Source organism: Crocodylus porosus, unplaced genomic scaffold (genome assembly GCF_001723895.1).
Source record: "Crocodylus porosus isolate Cpor-Errol unplaced genomic scaffold, CroPor_comp1, whole genome shotgun sequence".
In the NCBI taxonomy this organism is placed as follows: Eukaryota; Metazoa; Chordata; order Crocodylia; family Crocodylidae; genus Crocodylus; species Crocodylus porosus.
In genome coordinates, this window is record NW_017728906.1 from 50,182,342 (window position 1) to 50,209,322 (window position 26,981).

A 26,981-nucleotide genomic window follows, 5' to 3' on the forward strand; every position below is an offset into this window, starting at 1 on the left:
TTACATAATAGTTACTAGGCAGATTCTCTACATAAGTTTCGTTTCTGCAAAATTGACACTTTTTAGATAAGAAGTAAAAGTTACAGAATACAGGTGTGTGGCTTACTGCCAATAGAGAATAGTACCAGGCACTTGCTTTGGTTAACAGTAAAGGCTTCAAGGTTACATAAATGTGATAGTGCCGCGCGGCAGTTATACAGAAAAGAGAAAAGAAAATAATATAAAAAGAAAATAACATAAAAAGAAAATAACATAAAACAGTTACAAAGCCAACTTCCTACAGCTCAAAACATAAAACCTGGCAACTATCTCCGGTACGCCCAAAAACTGCACACCAGAATCTATTAAAGGCAATACCCAACTACCTGTGGGGCACGTTCTGCACCAAAACACTCTGCCTCCAGTCTCTCAGACCAGATCCTGAGAGGGAACAATTTACAAATCACGTTTCATAGTTGGGCGTATGAATTTAACTTCATCAGCCTCCTAGGTACAGAAATTCATGGACTCAGTGTAGATTAGACAGTGGAATTCTGACACACTGCAACTTGCCAGACATCTGACTCCCTAGGTACCTCTGGACTTTTACCTGCACTGCTACATTTCCCTCCCCGCTGCCACCCCAGCCTTTCCCTAACCACCTGACGCCTCCATTTCTATTTTCACTGACTGACTTTCTTGCCTGTATTGCATGCCAGGTCAACCTCTGGCTTCTTTATTATTCCTTCCATCCAGGTCAACCTCTGGCTTCTTTATTATTCCTTCCATCCAGGACCAGGAGACACACCAACTGCAGGTGCGTCCTCAGTCTGACAAAGGGGTTTTCAGTGCAAAAGCTGGCATCCCAGGGAGCTAAGCTGAGCTCACATGGAGCCTCAACTCCGTTGCAACCAGAAAGCCTCAGGCCTGTCAAAGATGTGACAGATCTGAGCTTTCCCCAGCCAGGACTGTGCATGCGTTAGCTGGAGGTTATGGCGCCTCCTACCCACCTTTCACCAGGGGATTGTTGTTCCTGGCATTTACAGGGCTGCCATGCCACAGCAGTCTCACCAGGCCTCCCTACCATGGCAGGGTGCAGTTTTAGTGGTTATGCCCAGGACCTGGGGTCTTCTTTTTCCCCATAGCCCCAGCCCATACCTCCATGTTTGTCCTGGCAGGGGAATGAGCTCAGCAGGGACATGTTCTACCCCTGATGGCTGGTGATGTAGTGAGTGCCCCCTACTGCTGAGAGTAGGGCATTAACTGGTTTTTAAAAAAATGAAAAAAGGAAATGGGTGCAGATGGAGTGAGGAGGGTGGCACTCAGTCCATCTGCAGGTGGAGCTTGGGGAACCCCAGCAGTCAGAAGTTCACTTTCAAGAACACCAGCTGCTCCACCAAACCAGGATCCTAGCAGGTACAGTGGGGTGTCACAACATCCCCAGCAATGCTGAACACCCTCTCACTTGGAACACTGGTTGGTGGACAGGACAGGTGTTTCTGGGCAACCGTGGCCAGATCCTGCCACATCTGGCTGCAGCTTGCCCAGTAGACCAAGGGGTCTCAGTCCAGTGGCTCCACATCCTCGGTGAGATAGGTAGCCACTGAAGCCTCGTCACTACCTGCCCAAGGCTGGGGTCTGCTGCGTTTGGACCCCAGCATTGAAGCCACGCCCTTGGCCCACATTGGCAGTGGCTGGCATGGAGGAGACTGGCTGGTCTGGTGGCAGTGCTGGGAGTGCTGGCACGGGAAAGTGGATCCCCCTCTTCCACATCCCCTCACCTCTGCCCTTCTGCCTCCCTGACTTTGTTGACCAGCACCTGCATCCAGTGATTGAGGATTTTGGTTCTGTGAGTGCACGTGCTCCCCTTGATCCTCAGTTGCACATGCTCACCCGCATGTGGACAGTACTGGACTACAAGGGATCCAGCCATCTCTTGATGCTTTCCTTCAGCCACTTCACCAGTGCCTGCATGTCTGGTGACTGGCCTGCCCCAGCCAGGAACATTGATCCCCTGGAACATCTCCATTTGCTTCTCCAGTTCCCTCACTCTGGGGATCACATGGCTAAGAAGGGCCACGTCAGTGCTAAGGGTCTTGTTGGCCTTGAGGAAGGGCTTGAGGACCACCAAGATCTGGGAGATAGTACCGTACTCAGCTCTGTTAAAGTGGCCACTGATCCCGATCTCCCCAAGAAAGGCCATCTCATGGATGGCCTTCTGTTCCTCCACCAGCCTTTCGAGCATCAGGAATGTGGAGTTCCACCGAGTCTCCACATCCTGCATGATTTTGTGCAGCGGGATGCTCAGTTCTGCCTATTTCTCTCGCAGTATCTTGCCCCCCTTGATGCTGCGATGGAAGTAGCCCACCACCTTCCTGCATTTTGAAATCAGGTGGCATGTAGTGGTAGTTCATGGCCACCATGATCTCCCTTGCCATGTGAGACTCATATAGCACCTTGGCTTGGAGGAGAGCCCACCAATGGCCTGACTGATTGCAGCAGTGCCCTGTGAGGCAGAGGTAGGCCTGATTCCCACCCCTGCTGCTTCAGTTGTTGGCTCTGAAGTAAAAGGCTACCTGTGGCCCTGCCTTGCACAGCTCCTCCCTCAAGTACTCCCTGCATGTCTCATACAGGTAGGGCACCACTGTCTTGCTAAAGGTAGTGCATGCGGACACTTAGTAAGATGGGGCCTTGAGCTCCATGAGCCGCCTGAACCCTAGCCACTCAACTAGGGATAAGGGCTGGCTATCCAAAACAAGCATCTCCCCAGTGGTCTGGGTGATCTTGTTTGCCTTAGGAATGTACCCCCTCTGTCTGCAGCTTTCTCCCACTGTTCTAGGGTGGCCTGCCTCTGCCTTTGGGGGATGGGGGCTTTGGAATGAGCGAGGGACTTCTTTTTAGGCACGCTTGCACTGGTGCCGGGCTGAGCAGGAAGAAGGGCAAAGGGGTGCTGCCTCCTGAGATGCAGCAGCATCGCTCGGCTGGTGAAGTGTTTCACCTTCTTGCCCTGACTAATCTGCCTTGGACAGTACTGGCAGATAGCAAACCTGCGATCATCTGCCAGCTCAAAATGCCCACACTATGCTACTCACTCACTTCTGGGTTGAGGGTGGAGATCCTGCCTTATTCCCCTCCTCAGTAGGCTGAGGCACAAGAGTAGGGGGAGCTACCTCTGCTGAGCCACTTGCCTGAGCCTCCACAACCTCAATCTCCTCTGAAATGCTGCTTTCCAGAGAAGGAGACCTGGGTCTAGGGGAACTTTGAGGGGTGTGGAGCACAAACTTTGATTTCCCCCTCAGTCCCCAGAATTGCTTGAGCCAGGGTGCTCAGGTCCCTTGGTTCCAACTCCAGCTCCTCCTCTGGCAGTGGGAGGCTCATGCTAGGAGATGAAATTGGGGTGGAGGAGACAGTGATTCTGCTGCTGGTGCCTATTTCTGGAGTTGGGGGGGTAGTGCAGGTGCAGGGACATCAGGTACAGGTGTTGCTCCCACCTCCTTGCTTCCACCGGCAGCATAAGCCTCATGGTTGCTCAGGCAGAGGAAGTGTCTATGTATGGGGTGGGGGGCAGGGGGAACTTGCAGCTCTAGCTCTTCCTCTAGCCCCTCTCCCGCCCCTGCCAAAAGACCTGGCACTTGCCTTTCCAGGTCACTTCATATTAATCATTCCTGTGCTGGAAAAGGTGCGTGTGACTTCTTCTCTGTGTTGCTTTACTCTCTGTGTTGTGTGTGTGTGTACTGGAGTCTGGTATGATGATTCTTGATTATGACTGATTATTAATAACTATATATGGTGTCTTCTTCTGTGATGTGCTATTAATGTGAATGTGTGACTACTTCTTGTCCTTCTTCTGTGTAGTGTACCTAAAATAATATATCTCCTACTTCTTCTAGGACTCTGACTTGTGTGTTGTGTGTGTTAATATCAATCTGAATCTCTATCTGACTTCTTCTGTGTTGTCTTTAGTCTGTATGTAAACTAACTACAATAATATTAATAACTAATAACTATAATATATAATCTGAATCTCTTCTTCTATAGATCTCTTATTTTTCTTCTTCTGTGTGTGTGTGAGTATGTGCAATTTGTGCTTCCCTGCACAGTGATGGATCACACTGCCAGCGAAAACACTGAGCTTTTTCTTTCAGAAATATTGGAAAAAACAAACAAATATAAATTGAAAGTAATGAATTGGAAGTAGACAGATGCTAAGCTAAGCTAAGCTAAGCTATATCCTATCCAATCCTTTCTAACACCGAAATGTAGCAGGCCACTCACTAGGAAGCCAGGCCAGTAGTTATTTTACCTTTGAAATGCTGTTGCTCAGGCAGAAACAGCTCAGGAAAGGGACAGAAAAGCCTGCACACAGAGACTTTTATGCTGTTTCTGTGTCCCTCCCCTCAGACACGGTGATTGCAAGGGCAGTCAGAGAAAAGTCACAGTCACTGGCTAGCAAAAGATGTCAGTCCTTCCCCCCCTGCTCCCCCTCCCCTCCCTCTTCTAAGTTTCTGTTTCCCCGTAAAGACCACCTTCCAAATCTCTACCAGATCGACTGAAACGCTCCAAATTGATTTGGAAAGTTTTAAGCTTCTAGTGATTGGATTCAGATTCGGAGATTTGACCTCTGAATCAGGCTGAATCTTCTCCAAACTGAATTGCAAACCAAAGCTTCTCATAGTCTTAGTATTCATAGTCTTGAAAGTATGAGATGAATTAATCAGTATAATTTGTTTATGCAATTTTTATTGCACTCATTTTTACTCTGGTTCTTTTTTGAGATTTGTAAGACCCTTACATAGTACCTCCTAGGGCACACTTGCTATTATTGAATAGCTTGCTATTATTGAAACTGGAACAGCTATTTTACCTTGACCCTTCTTTTGTTGTACACAAACAACATTTACATCATGTTTCGGCAGCTAATCAATCCAATGGCCTACAAGAGTTCTTCAGTCCGGCAGGCACATTGGTCTTGGAAGGGAGAAGTTCTGCAGTTCTGGATGTTTACTTTCTACCATTTAATTTGGGAAAGCGTTATTGCACCATCATTCTGATCAATGAACTGGTAAGAGTAAAAAGTGGGTTCTTTTGTCTTTTTAATAACCTTGTCTGTAATCCAGACAAGAGACAGGACTGCATTTGTAAAACTCGTCATCCAAGTGTGTGCATCAGTTTATGTAAAATAAATAAGTGCATGTATAAACTGGGTCCTATTTATGCAAAAACCCATTATGGATAACAGTTATAAATTATATCAAATGATGTGCACTGAAATTTGGAAGTATATCTCATTTTAAGTTGTTATTTTTGTTCATGGTGTATTAATCTTTTATTTCTGAGAGCAGTGAGCTGGTTAGAGAATTGATCGAGGCAATATGATCCATTTTATATGCAGGCCACTCTGTGTCATTCCCCCCACTCCCCTCCCTGATCCCAGCTTTGTCTCATCGAGCCAGCTCACAAGAATGAGAGCTGTCTCATCGAGCCTGTGGATGCCTGGGGAAATCCCCATCCAGCCAGGGCTGGCTGGGAGTTGATCCAGAACTGGAACAGCTTGTCCCTATGTGAGAGAGCTGTAAAATGGAAGCTATCTCCCAGCCCCATGCATATCAGGACTTCTCCCAGTGGAGACAGCTTCTGCTGCAGTAAGCAGATCTTTCTTGGCCCTGTAAGCATCAAGACTGGCCTTGTGCATCCTGCTGGGGGGTGGGGGGTGGGCTAGAGCTCCTCCTGGATGCTGCTGGGGGCCAGAGCAGGGAAGGAACAGTCTTGTACCAGGCTGCTCCCAACCATGAGCACATGTAGACATGCTCCCAAGAAGGCTTACTGAACAGTATTTTACTGCACAGTAAGCCTTTATAGCATTAATAGCATGTGTATATACACCCTGTATGATGGAATTATTTTAGAATAAGTTCGTTAGCTGGTGGCAGGTCAGTGTCTAGAAATGTACATGTGCTGATACCCTCTGCTCATTGTATGATTGTAGTCATATATTAAGACATCATAAAAGGAGTGTTAAGGTAAGTTTTCTTCAGTTAAGTAACGCGCTTGATTTTTTTCCATTATGCTGCTTTATTGAGTCTTAATCAGCAACATGATTCAGAACCACTATATTTCCTTCATATCCAGTGCAGTAATAGCCATCAAATGTTATGGTGGCCATTCTTTGGAACAAGATTGTCAGTCACCTAATGTCAAGATTTGTAACGAGGGCTCAGGCAGGAGCCGTGTTACTAGGGTAGCCACGGGAGCAGATAGCTATAGAGAGCACATTGAACAGGTAAGGGGAATTACACACCAGGGGAAGGTCAGGGTAATTAGCCTGCCATGGCCAGTGTAAATGAGGCAGTGAATGAACACACTTTGCCTTCGGGCACTGGAGGAAGGAGGAAGGACTACGGGAGAAAAAAGAGAGAAAGAGGGACACCCGATCAGCAAGCCAGAAGTGTCCAGGACTGCAGACCCTGGCCAGTAAGAAGGTGAGGTACTCACTTGAGACCCACAGCCAACACAGGGAATCCAGAGAAGAACCAGGGCTCTGGGTGATCATTGTGCCAAGGAGAATTCCGAGGTAGAGGGCTCCAGGGCGGTGCACAGGCAGCAAAAGTGGCACGGAGCTACCTGTGCCACCGGGATGGGTAACAGTGGAGCCAGGTCTACTATTAGGCAGGAAGGGAGCAATGGAGGCAGCTCCCAGCTCAGGACTTGCAGAGGTGTGGGGATCTCACTCCACTAGTGAGTAAATTAGTGGGGAAGACTCTGTCTGATCCAAAAATAACCTAAGGCATCCAGGGCACTCTCAGTCTTCTGGAGTTAACTTGTTAGCTACATTGGTTTCTCTTGCTAATGAGGTAATTAGTGAGGTGAATGCAATTTTGTAACCTCCTGCTAAGAATAAAATCTGCACTGTGTGAATTAATCACCTGGGTGGTCCGTGGTGTTTCCTCACCCCGAAGAATAACAACTTTCTTTCAATCAAAGTCGTGGCAGGCACGTTCAGAGGGAGACTGAAATAGACCCAGCCACCCTCTCACAAAGATCAATAATGGTATCAGTACCCCAGTATCATGATACCCTCTGACTGCAAAGGCTGTCTGTTGCAACTTTTTTCATATTGTACAGAACCCAAGACAAGAAGTGAACTTGCTTCAGAATCAGTTTTTCCTTTCAGAGACAACAAAATCGTAGGTATAGTTTAGATGTACTGGTTTTTTTTAACAGGAAAAGTACTTCTAGTCTAACCTATCTGCTTGCACAGTAGAAGTCATTTAAACTGGCAATGTAAGTTTAACTTTGTTGTAATAACACTCTTTAAAAATTAATAAAGGATTATTTTTAATACTCCTTTTATTATTTAGAAGAATGAATTGAGTCTGTGACATGTCCTTCAAATATTAATGTAGAATTTTTCACATGAGGAGCTGTAAGAAAATGTGTATGGCCTGCCACAGAAAATTAATGAAGGTGGCCTTAGTGCTAGATCTTCATTTCTAGAGATTGGTTCACATGTCGACCCTTTACTTGACTGATAATCCCTACAAAATTGTAGTTTTAACAGTGTAGATAGGAAAGTCTAGGCCTTATCACTGTAATATCTATTTTAAGAGTATCTTACAGCTAGAAAGCAATACAAAAAGTTTTGGAATGTTACCATCACCAATGCCTCTGGAAAATCCTTCTTATGAATTGGAAGGATGAAGAAAGAATACCAGCATTCTGGCTCAAGCAAAAACTTCCAGCACTGAAGCCATGTTAATATGATAACAGCTCCATTTGACAGGACACATCATAAGTGTGCCTGACAACTGGCTCCTCAAACGTGTTCTATACTCCCAACTCACCAGTGGTCACCACCCTAGAAACAGGCAAAAGAAGAGATTCAAGGACTCCCTGAAGGCCAATCTGAAGAAATGCAATATTATATTAATATCTGGGAGACTTAAGCACTAAATCATCCCCAGTGGCACCATGAAGTATGACAAAGCATCAACCATTTTGAACAAATTCACCTCATTATGGAGGTGAATAGGTGAGAGAGACAATGGAGAGAGCTGTGATCCACCATCACCAGGATCCACTCCTTTCTTTTGGAACTGTGTGCCATATCTGCAGTCAAACATACATATCTTCGATTGGCTTCTTCAGTTATCTCTAGACTCACTGATGACTTCCCCATCTACTGGTAGACTATCATCCTCATATCAAGGGGCTGCCAACAACAACAACTAATATAATACTGCTTAGTGATTATTTTCATGGAGATCTGCAAACTGCAAGCATCAGCAAATGGTATTTCTAGTAGGGTGTGAATGGAATTAGTTTTAATTGATGTAAACCATAACATTTGCTTTAATTTCATTATCTTTAAAATTCTTGCATGTATCCCCACTGTAAGTAGTACTCTTACTTTTGAGTATATAAGGGCAAAGCATCGAAATAGCAGTGTTCATTGGAAATGCACACATGGGCCACACCCAGACAAGCGCAGCTGTGCAGTACGTGGTGCTGTAGACACAGCTGTGGCACTACTTACTGCACATTCAGGTGTTCTTGCTGCAAGGTAGCAGCATGGGGGGGGGTGTGGATTTTTGACTGTGGGAGATCCTGGGGTAAAAAAAACTTCACAGAAAAAAAAAAAGTGGGGCAGCGCACATGGAGACAGTGTGTGTTGCCCCAAACCGGAACGTGGCTGGCCGGAGCCATGCTTCAGCTGCTAGCCAGGCTCCAAGTGGCAGGACTGCCACTGCTGCAGTCCAAAGAGGCCCCCAGGACTGCAAGTAAGACTGCTGGGGCCAGCCCAGTGCTGGCTCTAGCCTCCCCTACCTCACCCGGGGTAACCTGCCATGTGCCAGATGCTGTGTGGCACGGGCATTTTCCGGGGACAAGTAGCAGAGGCACATGGTGTGATACTTGTCCCCAGGGAACCAAACATCCATGGTCATGTAGACATGGTCATGTAGTCTAATCTCCTTGAGTCCAACCTTTAAGATATGTAAGATATGAAGGGTTTGGACAAGTGATTCTCAACCAGCATGCCATGAGTTCCTTTTAAGAGTGCTATACAATGTTAGCATGGTTAAGTGTGAAAACACCCATTCATGAGTCACAAGATAAACCAGGAGATTTCTAATAGGATTCCATAGTGTCAAAAATATTCTGACCTGCTGTGTTTTTTCTAAGTTGTTTGCAACAGAATAATTACTGTATTATTTTTCCAGTCAAGCAAGCGAAAGCTAGAAGCTGATATTTTCCAGGGGGTGCAATGACTCTTTTTTTTTTTTAAAGTTGAGAACCACTAAACCACTTCAGACACAAAATTATTTTTAGCTACAATAGGCAATGAATTGATATCTACTACTGCTTCTGTTGATATCCTCCCACTGACACTTATTAAAGAAAGTATAGCACTATAGTTGGAGGTAGACATCCTGCATGACATTCGATTGTAAGCATGTTTCTCAGTTAAATTTTAATCCAGAATTTTTCCAGTAGTTGTTCCACTCCCTTGCCCCGACTAAATCTATAAAGTGTTGCAGTATCATTGTGTTGTGGGGCAACAGCTTTATAACTGAAAGCTTTAGCTATGCCAGATCTATGTGCTTGGCTTAGCTGCAGAATATACACCCATCTAGAACTAGGAGTGAATACCAATCTTTTTGCTTCTAATGCTACTCTTTTGTCAATCTTATGGTTGTCCGTATTGTTCAACATGATGAAACTTGCAGTTTTTCAGTTTACTTTCCTTGAAACAAAAAACAAACCAACATAGAAATGATATACAAAAATGTCTAAAAAATGCTAAGCCTACAATAACAGGCACTGATAAATTATGAATAGTCAAACAATTCCCTAAACATCATAAACAATTTTCTCCTTCCCCATTCTACAACCTCATAAAAAAATTTGGACTTACAGGCTCAGGAGATCAAAAAATCCAGAGAGCTTTTCCCCAAACCAGGTTTTTATACTGATGTATATCAATCCCAACCATGGCAGAGGGGAAAAGTAAATGATAGTAGAATGGCGTTTTAGCAACCAGGACTTTTATGAAATTAGCTGTGTATGTTAGAAGCATGTTAAGGGTCCTTGTGAAGTCAAAACAGTGTGTCAAACAGGAATAATTCTTGTTTAGAATGGTTCCCATGGGTGGCTGCTGGTTTGTGGGTGGCCGATAAGTTCTTCTTCGGGTTTTATTATACCCAAAAAAGATTTATTTGAACACTTGAACCAAGGAAAGCCATATAAATGCCATTGAAGTTGAATAATTCTTTCACTGTGCCAGAAAGCACAATGTTTTTAGCTGTAGAGTGAAAAATCTCCCATTGGTTTAAGTAAAAAGATGAGCATGCTTAATTTAGATTATTTAATCCTTACTGCAGAGAGAAATCTGGCAGTAGCAGAATTTTTCATCAGCAGGAAGATGAACAAACTGTACTACAGAAGTAGTCTGTCCCTCCGTCTCCCTTCCCTATATATGCGCACTTTCCAACTTCTGAGAATAAGGAGACAAAGTTATTTGTAAGCATATATGCACCAAACGAGCTTTGAGTAGATGTGATATCTTGTATTAAACCAAATGAGTAGTTGGAAAAGGTTCTTTGCAAGCTTTTGGGCGCAGTCACCCTTTTTCAGGCAGAGGGAATCCCTGCTGGTCTGAGACTCCAAGGAATGAGAGAAGCTAAAAGTGTGACAGGATGTCAGTGAAAATATAAATAGGTAGAAATTAGAAAAACAAAAAAGTAAAATGGGGAAGGGAGAGGGAAGAAAGCAGGGGGGGAAAGGCCAAAGGGAAACACTACAGTGATAATAATACAAGGTAAAAAAGAGAGGCTCTCAATGAAAAAGGAAATAGTTGGAAACCAGGAAGACAAAAGGCAGAAAAGGAGGGGAGGGGAAAAAGGTGGAAGAAAAAGAAGAATGTAAGAGGTCACGTCAGGCAGGTACCTGATGAATCAGATGTCAGGCAGGTTATGATGTGTCATAAATCAATGTCTATACTGAGTCCATGATTGGATATAGTTAGATATCTTTGTCCTCGCTAACCTCATCACCAGAAGCAAACTCCCTAGGACCCAAACCACACCCAATGGATCCAGACCATGCCAAACCTACGAACACATCAACACCACCCCATAATAACTACACTGCACAACTAAACAATCACCATTCCTGGATCTTACACCTGCATCTCCAGAAATGTTATATATTTCATCCAGGGCACCAAATGACCTGATGGAAAATATGTAGGAGAAATCAAACAACAACTGTGCACCAGAATGAACGCAGAACGAAAATCTATCAAAGATTTTTCAGCTACTCAGTTGGTCTAATAAAAGGTATCACATCTAGTCAAAGAAACTTTCCTGCCTAACTCCTTAGACCAACATGGCTACAACCAAAAACCCACTAAATCGTAGCTTGCACTACTGAATCTCCATCCTTGGAAGTTTTCAAGATCAGATTAGACAGACACTGGTCTGGGATGATTTAGGTAGGGCTGCTCCTTCCTTGAGCAAGGAGATGAACTAGAGGACCTTGCGAGGTCCCTTCCAGCCCTACTTTCCTATGATCCTAAGATGGCTGTTTACTATCTTCACTGGGGTGAAGGGCCAGTAACAGGCAGCACAGCCCAAAAAGGCAGGTGATGGCATGTAAGGGCAAGACATGGAAGCAGTGGAAATACATTTCTGTGGGGTAGGAGTCTTGAGTAATTTTGACAGAAATGCCTCCAAAGCTAAAAATCTGAAATAGGATTGTGTGCTTTTCAGAGAAGTTTCCATTGGCAACATCAAACTGGCTATTGCTAGGAAGTATAACATTGCACCAACTGAGTAGTATTGTCTTATGCATTTGGAGCATCTTTACACATGCTTCTGGGTGGGGAGTGGGCACTTTAATTGGACTAGTTTTCAAGACTCGGTCTAATTAAAGCACCTGCAGCGTCTCATGTATTCAGCATCCCTGCACTTCAAAATGGCAGTGAGGGTGCTTTAACTGAAGCTCATCAAAAGATCTTTAGTTAAAGTGCCCCAAGCACTGTTTTCAAGCGTGTGATGCTGAATACATGAGACGCTGTGGGTGCTTTAATTAGCATGAGACGCTGCATGCTAATTATCACACTCCAGCAGACTCCATTAATTGAGTCTGCTCTCGCACATGCTAATTAGCACCTGTCGGAGCAGGCATCTGGCACATGTGTAGGTGCCCTTAGTCACCACAGTGTAAGACACTATATACAGTATGCCAGCCCTTTTAAAATACCTGTATGGTGTATTTACACCTCATTTATCATTTCAGCAGTTTGAAATACGGTTGTTCATCTGCCTATTTGTCCTTCATTTTGGCACAAATTACTATCCTCTCTTTTTCTACATGATGTTACTGCTTATGAAGTGTTGTTATCTATTACTTTGGCACAGCTCTAGAAATAAGATTTGTTAGTTAACTTTATTTGGTCTGCTTGTGAAAGTTCAGATTTAAACAGAAGTGAGGAAGAAATGTTCAGTAACATTAAAGTGGAATCAACCATTTCTAGCCCACTCTTACTCCTGTCCTTTCCCCCTAAAACTTATTGATTACTTAACAAAAATGTTTCATTGTCGAATTTAACATGAACAATTTTACCAAACAGCTGAACTGCTTTTAAAACTCTCTGAAATTTGCAAATACTGGAAATGTAGTTTTAAATATGTAACTGTACTTTCATTTAACTTAAACTGCTTCATCCATGAATATGAACTGTGCAGGCTATTAAAAATCTAAATGCTTAAAATAGATTATAGACCTTAAAAGTGATGGCTACGTATAATCAGAATGTACCTTTTTTGTCAGTTGTCTCTCTTGTGGCTCATGGCATCATTGCTCAAAATATTAACTAGTGATATGGGTTAAAAAGGGCTGAATTTTAGAAGCCTTGATTCTGAAACATGCTGCTTTATTGAGTTTAATCCCCTTAATCAGTGTTACTTTATTATCATAACTATACTACTTTATTATCATACTATATTGTAGTATGTTCACTTTCTTCTAATTAAAAGCAATTTAAAAAAAAATCTTCAAAATATATGAAGCTCTCAGGAGTCAGGTTTTCAGTGTTACTATCAATGTCATTCTCATGTTTGTCTTTTAAAGTTTTATAATTTGTTCTGCATGAATTGCTTTCTGAATTGGAATGCATATGTTCCTGTGTTTCAGATTGGAGAATTTGTGTACCTGGTGGAGGGAACAGGTGGCGTACCTTTGCCTTCAGGCTTGCTTCCAATGGATAGTCCAAATGTTCTGTGCAATAGCAGTACCTCAGAAGGTGGAGTAAATGAAGGAGAAAAATGAAATGGGGGAAATCATTGCCCTATTATAATGCATTAAGTTCACTAGCACTTAGGGGTTAAAAGGACAATAAATACAGTAGATATAGTTTGTAGCAGTGTTGGTTTAGAACATAGGCAGGCAAGGTTCTTTGGGTAAATCTGATATCTTTTATTAGACCAGCTCAAATAGTTGGAAAAAAATCTTTTCAAGCTTTTGGGCACCCTTTGCCAGGTTGTGGACATGTCTGCAATTGGTCTGTGCTCTTCAGACCAACTGGAGATATTTCCTCAGCCTGATAAAGGGTGTTTGTGCCGGAAAGCTTGCAAAGAAGAGTTTTTTTCCAAGTATTTGAGTGGGTCTAATAAAAGATATCAGATTTACCCAAAGAAGCTCATCTGCCTTGAATACAGTAGGAAAGATAAACTACATGACAACAAGAAGGGATTACAAGAAAGAAAAGAGGAAATTTGCTCTTCTTTTGTCAGATAGGATTATCATTTTTAATGTTGATCCGGAAAGTTCTTTTCACATTTGGGGCTGCTTGAAACCTACTTCACATGGATCTGATCTTGCAAGTAAATTAGAATTATCTTTCAGCGTTTCCATATATATTTCATAGGTTCTTTTCAGATGCCTAACCACTGCTGGAGTCAGTACAAGCCTTCCTCACTTGTCTTAGAACATTTCCACATGTGCAATGCTTGAATTTCTTTATGCGCCCGTATTATAGTCTGGCAGATAACTCAGCACCTGTCTTGATCTGCATTCAGCCAAAGCCAAACTAGCGTGAGCTTGATGTTTCAGAAATAACAAGGTGTCTGTTGGAGCTTGTGTTTGTTTATTTTACATATATTTACGCTTTATTACTCCTTTAATTTGGGTTCTAGCTCAGAAGCCAATGTCAGTTTTGGAAAACAATCTGGCTAGTGTTATTCAATTAATATTTTCCAGATTCCTCTCTTTCTGGAGTTAATGCTATTTGTTAACAACCTAAACACTGGAGAAAGCAAAAGCTTGGGCTGTGAACTCTACTTCCATCCAAAAGTATCTTTCCCTATAGTATCTCTTTCAGAAGTGTGTTAATTATTGCCTCCTTTAGATTCAGCCCTAGGAAATTCAAGATGTACTGAATTACATGCATTTGATGGCTTGCATGGGTGATGTGCAGACTTTGTATTTCGTCTGGGCAGTTAACTACAGGATTTGCCCTTTTGTTCATTTGAATTATAGCTATGATTCATTTAGAATCATTGTTACAGGAAGTAAAAGTTGAAGTTAAAGGGGAAAATAATGGGAAAGCCAGAAGTCACTGTATCAATTACTATCTTCTTTTCAGGTAACCTTAGTCTCTGTTTTGTGATTTAGGACCATTGTAGCTCTTTGAAAGCTGAACTGTCCAATCAGCAGAGCGATGAGGCACAGAAAAAGATTGCCATTGTGATAGTAGCAGTAAGGAGAACTTAGCATGCTCTAGGCTTTCACTGGCATTTCTGCCTGGTGCCAATGCGAGCTCTATCAATAACTGATGAATTATTCAATTCAGAATTGTGCTTTTGAAGAGTTTATACCTCAGCCATTTTAAACAACATCAGGCTGAAATTTGAAGTACAATTTCACAAGTAAGAACCAAGTGCTAAATCACTTTTAAAATGGGTTCTTTGTTAGATGGCTATGTGATATATCTGAGCTAGATGTGCATGAGTTAGGTAGCTAGTTTGGGTTCTGGCAACAGTCTAGCTGTGGTAGTGTGGAACTCCAGCATGAGCTAACCATCTTACTACTTAACCTGTTTCTTGGGTGAGTTTTGCAATCTGTACTAAACTTTGACTATACTGCTTTCAGTACCTGACCTAGCTAGTTTAAAGTTAGAATGCAGTCTAAGCAGCAGCTGTAATATAGATTATACCTAGTTGTTCACTTTCTCCTACAGTATTCTTCTACTCAAAGTAATCTGCAAAGAACTGTCCTCCACTGTTAATTCACTTGACAGAATCTAGTTTGAACCCTTGTGGTAGCCTACCCAGAGGAGGGAAAGTGAGGCACATACTAACCATGCTAAAAACGCTCCAGGGGAGCCCAGGCATTGTGTATGAAAGTGCCAGAGATCTGGGTTCTATTTCTAGCTCCAGCACAGAGACATTCTATGACACTGGATAAGTTACTTAACCTTGCCGTGTTTTTGCTCCTTGTCTATCAAATGAGGCAAAAAAACATTTCTGCAACCTCTTAATTACTTAGGTAAACTCCCCAAGATGTGTCCATCTCATAAAGGTCATATTGTGGTACCAAGAGGTTTCCTGATACGAAATCACCCACAGATGTGTTCCATTGGAACAGTGAAACTCACAGCTTCAAGATTTTGAAACGTTTGGTGTGTGGGGTAGATAGTGTTGGACACATCACACATTCTGCTGCCTTCACACCAGAATCTTTCACTAGACTTCTTACCATAATACCTGCAAATAAATAGGATGAAGATTGTAGAAACAGAGATGGTATAGATTTTTTTAATGTGCAAGGTGCACAGATACTGCTTCAATCAGTGTAATATTACATCCTTAGTAGATTGCTGATAACCATTCTTCCTCTAAATAAAAAAAAATAAAGTCAATCTTTTTGATTTTTTTATTGTGAACAACAACTTTTGACTTGGACTCCAATGCTTAGTCCTATAAAATAGTCCTAAGTGCAGTATTTAGCTGCTGTCCTGAATTCTGAAAGAATTATGAATTAGAATATCACATTCAATTCTGAGAATATTACATTCTTTCAGAATTTAATGTAATATACTTGCTCGTTTTCTGCAATATTGGAATAAAACAGAATGCACTTTTAATAGGAGCTAACAGACAGCTTTGCTTGTTGCAGGTCACAGTGGGGTCCAGCCAGTTCTGTGCTTGAAATGTGGTCTCACTGACATTCTTGAGGAAAAGCTGAAGATCCCATTGATTAATGAAGCTAGAGAGAGGGCTCTGGCCATTGCAGCACAGCAGCAGATGTCAGCTCTTGAGTATGAGCGCAGAAAGGTCACTGGGACACTGGAGAGCAGCAGTGTTCGAGTTGCTGTAGCAGCCTTAGGGCTGTCCAAAATTGAGGTAAGAAAAACAGTAAATCTGGCAGAAGACTATTTTACTTCTCTTGATTTGCAAAGCTAAGTGTTTTCATTTGAGTCTTTCTGAAATAATGGAATGATGGCTTTTTTTATATACTAAACTTTAGTCTGAAAATACGCTATTTCTGTTTAATCTCTGAGATGCCACAGTATTTTAAATGTTGTTATGTTACTTTTGTTTTCATCCTGTTATAAAAGCAACTTATCTTTTGAGAGAGTCTGATTGGAAGAGATTTTTAAAAAAAGACAGTATCATGTCCATGCATTTATTTTGTTAGATGATTATTCTCTGAAAATGTAGCTTGATAACTGCTTCCATACTTCCATCCAATGAGATCCATTCTTTAATAGAGTTCATTATTATTCTCTCTTTATGTACAGCAGTAATAGTTTCCTTTCCTTTAGAATGCCTTTTGTATTCAAACTGGATTTAAGGAAAATAAACAATCTAAGGGAGGGAAAGTAGGATAGGCCTCCTGTCAAAGGACTGTCTACTTCCTTCCAAACTAAAATTATACTAAATTACATTTATGCTTAAGGGTTACCAAACCCTGAATATGGAAAATCTTGTAAATGAAGAAGTGTAATGGCAGCCATGCAATATAAACTATTAAATTCTCAAACTAGTATCTTATAAATTAGAAAATATAATCCTAACTTGGAAAGATCCAGAAAACATAATCATCATGGGTTCTTATTAAAGAATTTCAATTTTACTACATAAGTAAACTCATACTACTCTTACCAAATATACAAACACATTCCCATCCTAAAAAATTAAAGTGTAAGTAATGGCCCAGACCTGGTATATATGCTTGAGCTCTTTTATAATCTTGGCATCATCTGGATGCAAAAGAGATTCCCAGGTAGCTCTTCATTATCTCAGCTACCCAGTATTATTTACCTTGAATATATTAAATATTAAAAGGTATTGGGTAGAAAAGAAGCCACTATTCCCAATAAGAATGCTGGGGTCAGGATTTTTACCCGTGATATCTACGTCAACTATCTTCCCTTAAGGTGTCAGTTAATTGTTGCCACAATGACAGTTATGTAGTTTTCATAATGAACACTTTTATTAGATGCTGCACAAAGGACTCTACTGTACTGAAGTATCAACTCTAGATTTAATCAAGAAAGACTGTAGCGGGAGTAATACTTGTACCAGTAGTCATGCTGAAATCTGATAAGTTATAACAAGATTTGAATCTTAGGTAGTGAGGAGAGTTAAGATTTAGTTATGAAATATTTAATGATGTCAAAAGATTTTATTAAATTTCATGTTTGAGAACTGGTAATAAAGTGTGAGGTGAAAACAATATGCAGAGGGAGTCTTTTTACTTAGTGTACAGGAGCTCTTATACAATATTTCTTGTGCAGTAATATTTGGCAGCTTAGCTTTGATATGAACTGATGTACAAGAGTTATTTATCAGGTAAAAACAATATTTCTCCATTTGATGAACCATTGTAAAGTTTAAACTTTTAGAAGTGGTCATAATGCAGTCTGTCATAAATTTACATTTATTGTCCCTATAAAAAAACCCTGTTAATAGTATTGAAATTATGCCAGTGTTAAAGAGTTTTTTAGATGAGCTTGCATTATACAACTTAGCCTGAAGCACAAGGACTGTCTTGATATTTAAAATGCCAGCAAAAAATAAAATAAAATTGATAGCTTGTATAGCAAGCCTTGGAGTCCTTCAGGCTGACTGGGGTCCTTAGTGGTTTGCCACTCTCTCTCTAGCATCGTAGTACACTCTTCCACCTTTCCTGCCATGCTGTGATGTTGAGAATGATGGATTTGGGAAACTGCCTTTAGATGGAGATTGCCAGTCTGGCCCCCACTTCCTACTGAGAAAACCCTGATTTTTTTTCTTCCCCTTGTTCATGCATGTTCACTGTTGCTGTGTCAGGCTCTGGTTTAACAGCTTGCAAGACCTGGTGTCCCTCTTGAGTCCTCATCAAGTAAGCCCATAAACAGCTGAATTGCCTGCTTCATTGCAGATCTCTCTCCTTGGTTCTTTGTATCAAACACCTTGCTTTCCCTCTAGGCTTACCTTTATATACCACATTTATATACCTCCCTAACACTTTTTCCCTGAATTAAAGCTTAACCCCTGCTTACACTTGCATTGGGGTTTCCTCAGGGGTCGCACAGAGTCCTTAAGTTGGCTTATGGCCATGCAGAGCCCCCTAACTTGGCAATGGCCTGGGGCCCAGAAATCATCAGTGCAGACAGAAGTGACAATTCATGCAGACAGAAATGACAATATTTGCCTGATTTGGCCACAGAAGGGGGTCTGTAGTGGACCAAACACAAGTGCATGACTGCAGACAGCTTGAAAAATGGTCTGTTGGGTGAAAATCTCAACCTTCATTGCATGAGGGGTTAGATGAAGACTTTTCAAAACAGAACATCTTCCAGAACTTCTGTCTGCCTGCCTGCGAGCCTGGAGCTGTTTTCACGCTGGGAAGGGGGAAAGCCCACCCTGCTTATCAATTCACAGCAACAAAGTCCTTGTCACAGATCCGGATGGAGCTGTAATTGTCCAACTGAATCAGCAATTCATCTTCCAATGGGCTGGATGCCTGAGACTCACTGTTTCAACAAGAAATTCTTGGAGAATCTCTCATCACCTGTGCCTCTGCACAGGCTGCTTTCTGTCTCTGGCACCTAAAGCCTTGCCTCCTCTTCCCCTTCTGGGGAAGTGCTGATCACACCAACAGTCCTTTATGCAATGTTTCCACCCAGGTGTTGGTAATCTCCGGTTGTCCACTGCCAGCCGGGAAGACTTAATTGGCAATTAAGCCTTTTGTTATCTCAATCTGATTGAGCACCTCATCACTGTCAGCAAGTAATGGACACTTCACCAAAATCCACAGCATGTATTTAGCATCCTGGATGGGTGAACAGTCAATATGTCGCCCAGTTCCACGGGTTGGTCAGAAAGTTCTCAACAGAATGGGTGCTTTTCCTGAAAGTTCCCATAACAGGGGCAATGTTTCCCTGTTACATGGTTATACACTTGGTTCAATCCTAGGAGAGGAAAAATGGAATGTGTTACTACTACTATTACTATGGCTACTACTACATGTGAGAATTTGTTTCTGAAGTATTTTGAGGGTACTCCCAGTGAATTTTTAGCCTTGAATTTGTAGGTAACTCAGTAGAAGGTAGAATGAAGACATTCATTTTGAATATTCACTTTTATAATTTGGTGGAAAAAGTAAACTCTATTGTGACAAGAGCACCTTCCAGGCCCAGTACTAGTATGATCCCACCCTTGTCTCTGGGCAAACCGCCCGCCTTGTTCATCTGCCACACCTTGTTGATAAATGATTGTCATGTTAAATAGGCAGAAGGCTGCCCTTTGTGTGCCCAAATAACCTTGGGCAATAAGTATATGCTCCTAGCATCCCTACACATGCCCCATGCCTTGCTGATGTTTCCTTCTGCTAGGTAGCTCTAGGACCTGAGCTCTGGAGTCTCATGTGGGACTCTCATTCCCCATAAGAACTCAAGGACCCAGATGTTTTCTCCAGGGGTTTGCACTGGGTTCTTCATTTAGACAGACAAACAGACACCAACACACACTGGGCCCCTGGACCAACATACTGGGCACCTATCCCTTGGTTCTCCCTCACTGGGGCTCCACACTGCCTTCTCACTGGGGCTTCACTGGGGTTTTCCACTGTTGCAGGGCACTAAGGTGCCTGCTCCTTTAAGGGCTGAAACCGCTAGGGAGAGAGCCCTAGCAGTCAGTCAGGAACCCCTCAGCTGCAAGTTCCCATGGCAGCAGGAATGAGGGCATTAGCCCACACCTGCAGGCAGTCAGCTGACCGGAAGAAACAGGGCCTGGGGCATATATAAACCCCAGGCCTGGGCCCAGAGGGTCTGTTCTCTGCCAGCAGCTAAGTGGGAAGGAGCTCTTCTAGAGGAAGCTAAGTGAAGAGGCTGGATGGCTCATCTCCTGCTTCTGGTAAGGTTAAGGGACTTCAGGAGTTCACCAGACCCTGGCCTACAAGGCATGTTGTGCTGGGGGAAGGATGATACATTTAAAGGGACAGCGCACACCCTGAGCTGCTTGCATTATGTTATAACCCAGGGGCTTGTATTTTGATTTCTGTTTGTAAACCGGAGGATTGGGTTGAGACTACTGGGGAAGAAGGAGGCCTCATTGGGGACCCACTACAGTGTGGGAACCCCAGCACCAGTGTGAGCACGGTATCCAGGAGTGCATGGACCCCAGCACCAGTGTTGGCGCAGTATCTAGAGTGCACAGACCCTAGTGCCGAGGGCTGCAGAGAGAGAGACAGAGCTGCGGAGAGCCCAGCGCTGTTGGGTGCAGAGAGAGAGAGAGAGAGAGAGACAGGGCTGCGGAGAGTCCAGCGATGACCAGAGGCCAAGTCAAACTAAGGCCTCTGAGGGACACTGTGTGAATGCCATCTGTGAGGCTTGGGGTGTGGTAAAGGGGCGGTTTAGAGCCATGCTTCTAGCCCATAAGGCTGAAGGTGCCTTGAGAGGCAGCCAATTTTGTGCAGGACCCAAAGGAGTTCCAAGAACTCACAGGGTCCAGGAGGACCATGCCCAACATAAACTTGAGGGCAGCCTCCCCATTCATAATTATTACCAACAAGATGTGGCGGGTGAGAAAAAGGGTGCTCATTGGGCCGAATTGGCATGGTCAAGGGGCCCTAGGGGTCCCATGGCCATCCCTGGGGACCCCATCCCATGACAGACACCCCATCTGGCTCAGGTGGCCATAGCTCTGCCTGGCCTTCTACCCTGGAGTATTGCACCCTGTGAGGCTCAGGTGGTTACAGCCATGCCTGGCCCCCTCTCATGCCTGGCCTCTGCAACCACAGGACTCACGAAGAGCTTGGGCACTGCTCCAGGTCCTTCCCCTGACTGGGGCACTGCCTCCAGACTCCTGTGAGCCTGGGCTCCCTCTGTGCAGATTGAACCCACCAGGGATGTGGGGGCTGGGGTTTTTAGGTGCCCCTCCTCACCTTTCACTGGGGAGGTAACTGGCCTGGCATTTCTGTGGAGCTCTACCCCACTACAAGTAGCTCCACCAGGCCACCCTTCCCCGGCAGGGTGCATTTTATGGTCATGACCAGGATCAGTGAAGCCTCCTCCTTCCCTATAGCCTAACACTTACCTCTAAGGTATTCCAGGAGCAGCTCAGCCCAATGTTGCCTTCTTGAATGCTCAACCTGGACTGCTGCCTTTCTAGCCTAAGTTTGAAAATGGCTACCTGGCGGCTGCCTGCTCCAGCCCTTAAAGTGATGGAGCACTAAAGCAGCTCTGTCACATCTATTAGTAGCTAAAAATTAAACACAAAGCACTGAATTCCACTAATACTTCCCAGATGTGTCATCTTCCCCATCCTACTAAAAAAGGGACCTATGGACCATGTTCTGCCTTCTCTTGTTTGTGCAACCTCCACTTGGATTTTCTGCATAACTGTTGATCTCCGCAAGTACACTTCCAACAAAACTGAATATTTGGGGCAAAAAATGTTCTTCTTCCTATTCAAGATGCCACTTGACCAGTAATTCAGTTTCCCATCATAATAGATATTTGCAGTTCTAAAAAACAAAGAGGAGGTAAGATGCAAAGTTTATACTCTGTAAAGGAATATGGAAAATGGGTAAAAATGACCCAGGATAAAAAAAATTAAATGTACTGAAAATCTGAAATCCATAACATAGGCTAGCGTTGACTTATGGTTATCTTCTGACAATTGAATTGCCAAGCTAATAACTACTGACTTCAGCCACAAGATACTATAACATCTAATAGGCCATCTTCCTTTGGAGGAATACAGTTTATAATAAATTATTAGTATAGTTCTGTGACGATGCCATAGTCTGAGTAAACTTTTTAGCTTTCAGTGTGTGCATCTACACATGCAATTAATGTGATATGATAAACTTCAGAGCACTTTGAACTGAAGTGAACTGCTCCGGGGCACAGTATCTGCATGTGTGCCTGGGACAGGAGCAATTTGAAGTAGGGCAGAGCAGGCAGCTGGCTGACTAGGCTGACCAGGTGCAATTTATGCCCCAGGTCACTCTCTACATGTGTGTTTTTAGTGAAGTAAAGCACTCAGCTGTAAGAGGTCTTTCTCCAACAGTACTATCTTGCAGCAAAGATAATTAGTTTACTGCGCCCTAATCCTGTCACATCTGTAAACACTGCAGAGCTAATTAGTGCACAGTAAAGAGCACATGTAAGTGCCCCCAGTAATATGGTTGACTAGGTAGATTGAGTTTGAATTTGCATCTTGATTAGAGATCAAGAAATGCCTGTTACCAAGAGTAAGAACATTATTTGTCTATAGTATTCATCACATGTCATTTGATTTGTAGAGTTTTTTCTCAATTATCTTGGAAATATTGTTTTAGCAGAGTTTAATTGCTTTTTTTCTTATACTCCATTTATAAGTATGTAATTACAATTAGACAGGCTTTTTAAACTAATTTTGTCTGATTTTTATCCTTGTTTAGTAATTCGCAAGAATTTACTGGGGAGATTGGAGGGAAAAATCTATAAGCATTGGATATGGAATAGCGAGTAAAAAGTACACTACTATTTCAATTCAGCTGTTTTTTTTTTCTTTCTTATTTTTCCTGAGATGTGTATTTTTCCCTAAGCAGCATTAGTAGATTTTCAGTCGCATGGCAGTAGATTGCTTCTCCCTCCTCTCCACAATTCATTTTTCATTGGAAGAGTTTCCAGATGCATCATATCTCTGTTTCTATAATTGGTTTACTCATGTACAACACTGTCTTAAGTGTATGAGGACACCTCTCAGTAATAAGTGTGAATGATACTGTACCAGTATGCTACCTATCTATTTCACCTACGTTCTATATTTACTCTAATGCAAGATGAAGTCGTTCCCCTCCCCACCCCACCCCCAGTCACCATGGAGGAACAAAATCTCATCTTAGATTCAAGTACTGGCCCAGTGCAGGTGATGACTCTGAGCTGGAGCTGAAGCCAGAGCTGAGTTAAAGCTGGAGCTGAGTTTCCACCTGCCCTAGGCTGGAACATCTAGTGCAGTGAGGGAGGGAGCGTGTGGTAGAGATCCACAGTGTGTGACTTGAAGGAAGTGTTGGGGGAAGTATTGTCAGAGACTGCAACTTGTCTGCCCCATTCTGATCACTGCTTCCCCCAACTGCTTACCTTCATCTCCAGCTCTGGTTCCAACCTCTCTGGTCTTGACCCAGCCTGGCCACTGCTGCTTCTCCCTAGCTGGTCCAGGCCAGCGTGACCACTGCTGCTGACTGCCCTGGAGCAAGAGCTTCCCAGAAGGTAAGTGGTGGGGGAGGTAAGGGGGGGTGGCAAAAGGCAGTGGAACAGGCACCAGCAGGGCAACTTTCAGGGAGAAAAAATGGCAGGGGAAACAGACAGTGTCATCAGGGGGCAAGGAGCAGGAGTTCTGGTCCCTTGCCCCTGCCACAACTTTTGTGGGTTCAAATTTAAGATCAACCTCCCAATAATTAGGTTCCATACATGGCCCTCCCCTGCTACTTACCTTTTTGGAGCTAGAATCACCCAAGATAGTCAGCAGTGGTGGTGGCCCCTGCTTGGCCCAGCTAGGGAGAATTTTTTATAACTTTAACAAATTTATAATTTTCCATGTATAGAATCTAATTATTGGAGGGTAGTCTTAAATTTGAAGTCATCTTGGATTCTGGTAAATAGCATAATTTTATACATTATTTCTCTTTAACTTGTCTCTAAATAGAATTAAGGGTGTTTTTTTTTTAATTATGGTTACTCATTGTACAAACATGTACTTTGTTGCTTTACTTGCAGAGAGATGCACTGAGTAGGCCTCTTGCATACTCCCAAAAATTAAAATCTGTGGACTACAATATAGAAGTGAACATGCCAGAATACTTTGAAATCCCTGCAAAACTCTCTATTCCAGTGCTGGCCACAAGCAGAGTTAATTTTAAAGTCTCTTCAAAGGAAGACTATGAAACTGTGAATATGACAGGTAATGAGAATCTTAATATTCATCTAGAGTTGAAACGTGTCCTCTTTGTCCTTTGAACTCCTCTTGCCTAACAGTCTGTTTCTTTATAACTCTTTATTGGTATGGTCATAAACAGATCTGTGTCTTCATTTCATGTGCTGTTCAAATCTTAATTCTAGTCTTAATCTCTTCTCTCAATCTATGCAAGTCTCCAGTATCTTAGTTAGAACTGTCAAATTCCCTTTGTTTTGAAAGAGAAGAACTATATTTGCCTTATTTCTCATCTTCCCTTCCAAAATAATATTCTTTTCAAGACTGGTTTAGAGTGCTGTTTTAGCTGTGATGGTGCAGAAAAAGTATAATAGATAAGGTTTCATTTCTGATATATTTTGCTTCTGTTATATTGCAGCTAAGTACTGTATCTATTCAAATCCATGATACACATTCCCCATTTAACAGGGTGGGGAAGTCCCTCATCTTGGATTAAAGTACAAGGTGGAAGGGTGGGTCCTGTGACTCTGGCTCAGACTCCAGTCCTGACCAGGGATCGGGGTCAGAGTCACAGCTGCAGCTACTGCCTGTGTCCCTTCACCCCCCCGGTTTACCTTATGGTCATTTTCCATAGAATGTTTGTGGGCTTGTCTCAGATTCAAACTTGTCTTGGATTTGGGTAAATATGGCATATCTCCCAGGTTCTTTCTCTATTTATTGGATTGTCCCACTTAAATTGCTCCCAAAAAGCTATCACAAAGAACCCTCACCTCTTGTTATGTTGGGCTCCAATTCAAAATCACTTGGATTACCCAGAGTTTGTGCCATCTTTTTGGCTCTTCCTTGTTGTACAGTTTTGGTCTATGCTGTGATAGGGGATGTGTTGCTATACATCTGGCTTGCTGGGTAAGAGAATTGTTTGGCCTTCAGGTGTGGAACAGCCCTGAATAAAATCCTGAAGGGAGCCATATATTGGGGAACACAAGGAGGACCCCTTCTTTTGCAAGAAGTCTTGGTGTCTCATTGACTAGCCAGAGGAGCATAGAAGCTGATTGGCCTCTCGCTCCTTCCCCATCATCAGATGAAATTTCTGTCTGGGTTTTTATGGACCAGAGATGACAGGGTGGCATATGGAACATTTCTTTTATTGCACTATATTAGTGCTTCTGAGTTATGATGATGCTTGGGCAGTTTTCTCCAGTGCTTTGTAATTTTTTTTCATGTTGATCTTCATTTGCTTTTTTATTACAACTTCTGTAATTCTTTAAAATTTTGGAAAGCAATTTGAATTCTACATTCCATAAAAATACAACTTTTTATCTCTTTAATCGATTATAATATTTTGGTATTTCTGTAGTTGCATTTGAGTGACAGCAACTGCATCTATTCTAAATCATCCTTGTATTCAAGTTTCAGTGTATTTCTTGTTATAAGGACATGCTAGTGGAACTCACTTTTTGTCCTTAAAGCTCCCTCCACATTCATGCCACCTTGGGCCTTTAAATTCTACCTTCTTCCTGATGTGGGAGAATCATTCAGAGACTTGAAGGTAAGTTGGAGAATTGCTGGTCCAACTAATGATTTGTAATAGTATATACATGTAATACAAAAAACCAATTACTCAGAATTTAAAATAGAGTTGTAAATACAATGTTCTTTTCCCTTCTTTATGTTAGCCTCTTCAGGAGTGTCATTTTCTGTTTTGGAGTTCATAATTTACTGAGCTATAGATGAAAGAGAAAGGGAAAAGGTGAATTGGCAGTCCTAACTGCTGACACTTTTTCTCCAGGGCTGTGTTTATATAACTAGCATATCTCCAGAATCCCCCAATATCAACAGATAAGAATAGCAGGAACAGAAAAACATAAAAAGCTAAGTGCGTTCCCCTAGAGGACTATGTTCAGTATATTTTCAGTGAGGATTTTATAACATCCTGTAGACATGTTTTATTCCAGGAGTTGTTTCTTGCTGTGAAAGGCCAGGCAGAGAAACTGTATTGTGAGGATATAAAAAGAGTCTTTATAAGGCTCTGCCTCATCCAGTGAATAAATCTGAGAAGGATCTCTGTATGTGCATGTGTGTGTTCTACTTTTTGCTCTACTGAAATTTAGAAATATTAAAAATTCTTTGTAAAGCTTGCAAATAAATTACTTGGCTGGTACAAATTTATAAGTTTCCATTGCCATAGAAAATATTTCATGGTGTTTTTTTAATGTTTCTCAGTCTGAAATTCCCAGCATAACAATGATGGCTGTCGGACACTAGACATTCCAATGCTTCTGTATAATCTTTCAGTGATTTTAATCCATTTAGTACATTTAACTATTTTAATTTAAATGTTTGAGATTTCATTTTTGTTAAAACTCCTTAAAACAAAAAAGAACATCAACTTAATTTGTATCCTGAGTGAAACTTCTATCCTGTTTTTTATTTTTTCAGTTTTTTTGTTTGGAATTCTTGGGGAAGAGATGGAGATAATTCCTCTCTACAGTAGTCCCTTTTTGAATGGTTTACTCATGTTTTTGATGCATAAAGTGGTTCGTTTCTCTGGAGGCCCGCAAAAAAATCACAGACACACATACATTAAATGGCACA

The 26,981-nt window shown here is 42.4% G+C and overlaps 1 protein-coding gene across 1 annotated transcript in view; it reads left to right on the forward strand.

The window, feature by feature from the left end:
- The window catches only part of CFAP47 (cilia and flagella associated protein 47), a 734,432-nt gene that overhangs the window by 301,352 nt on the left and 406,099 nt on the right, over nt 1-26,981 (forward strand). The window contains exons 42-45 of the mRNA XM_019528459.1: nt 4,896-5,041; nt 13,174-13,297; nt 16,156-16,382; nt 24,233-24,416. Of these exons, the coding sequence (XP_019384004.1) occupies nt 4,896-5,041; nt 13,174-13,297; nt 16,156-16,382; nt 24,233-24,416 (681 nt within the window). The remainder of the gene's footprint in view (nt 1-4,895; nt 5,042-13,173; nt 13,298-16,155; nt 16,383-24,232; nt 24,417-26,981) is intronic.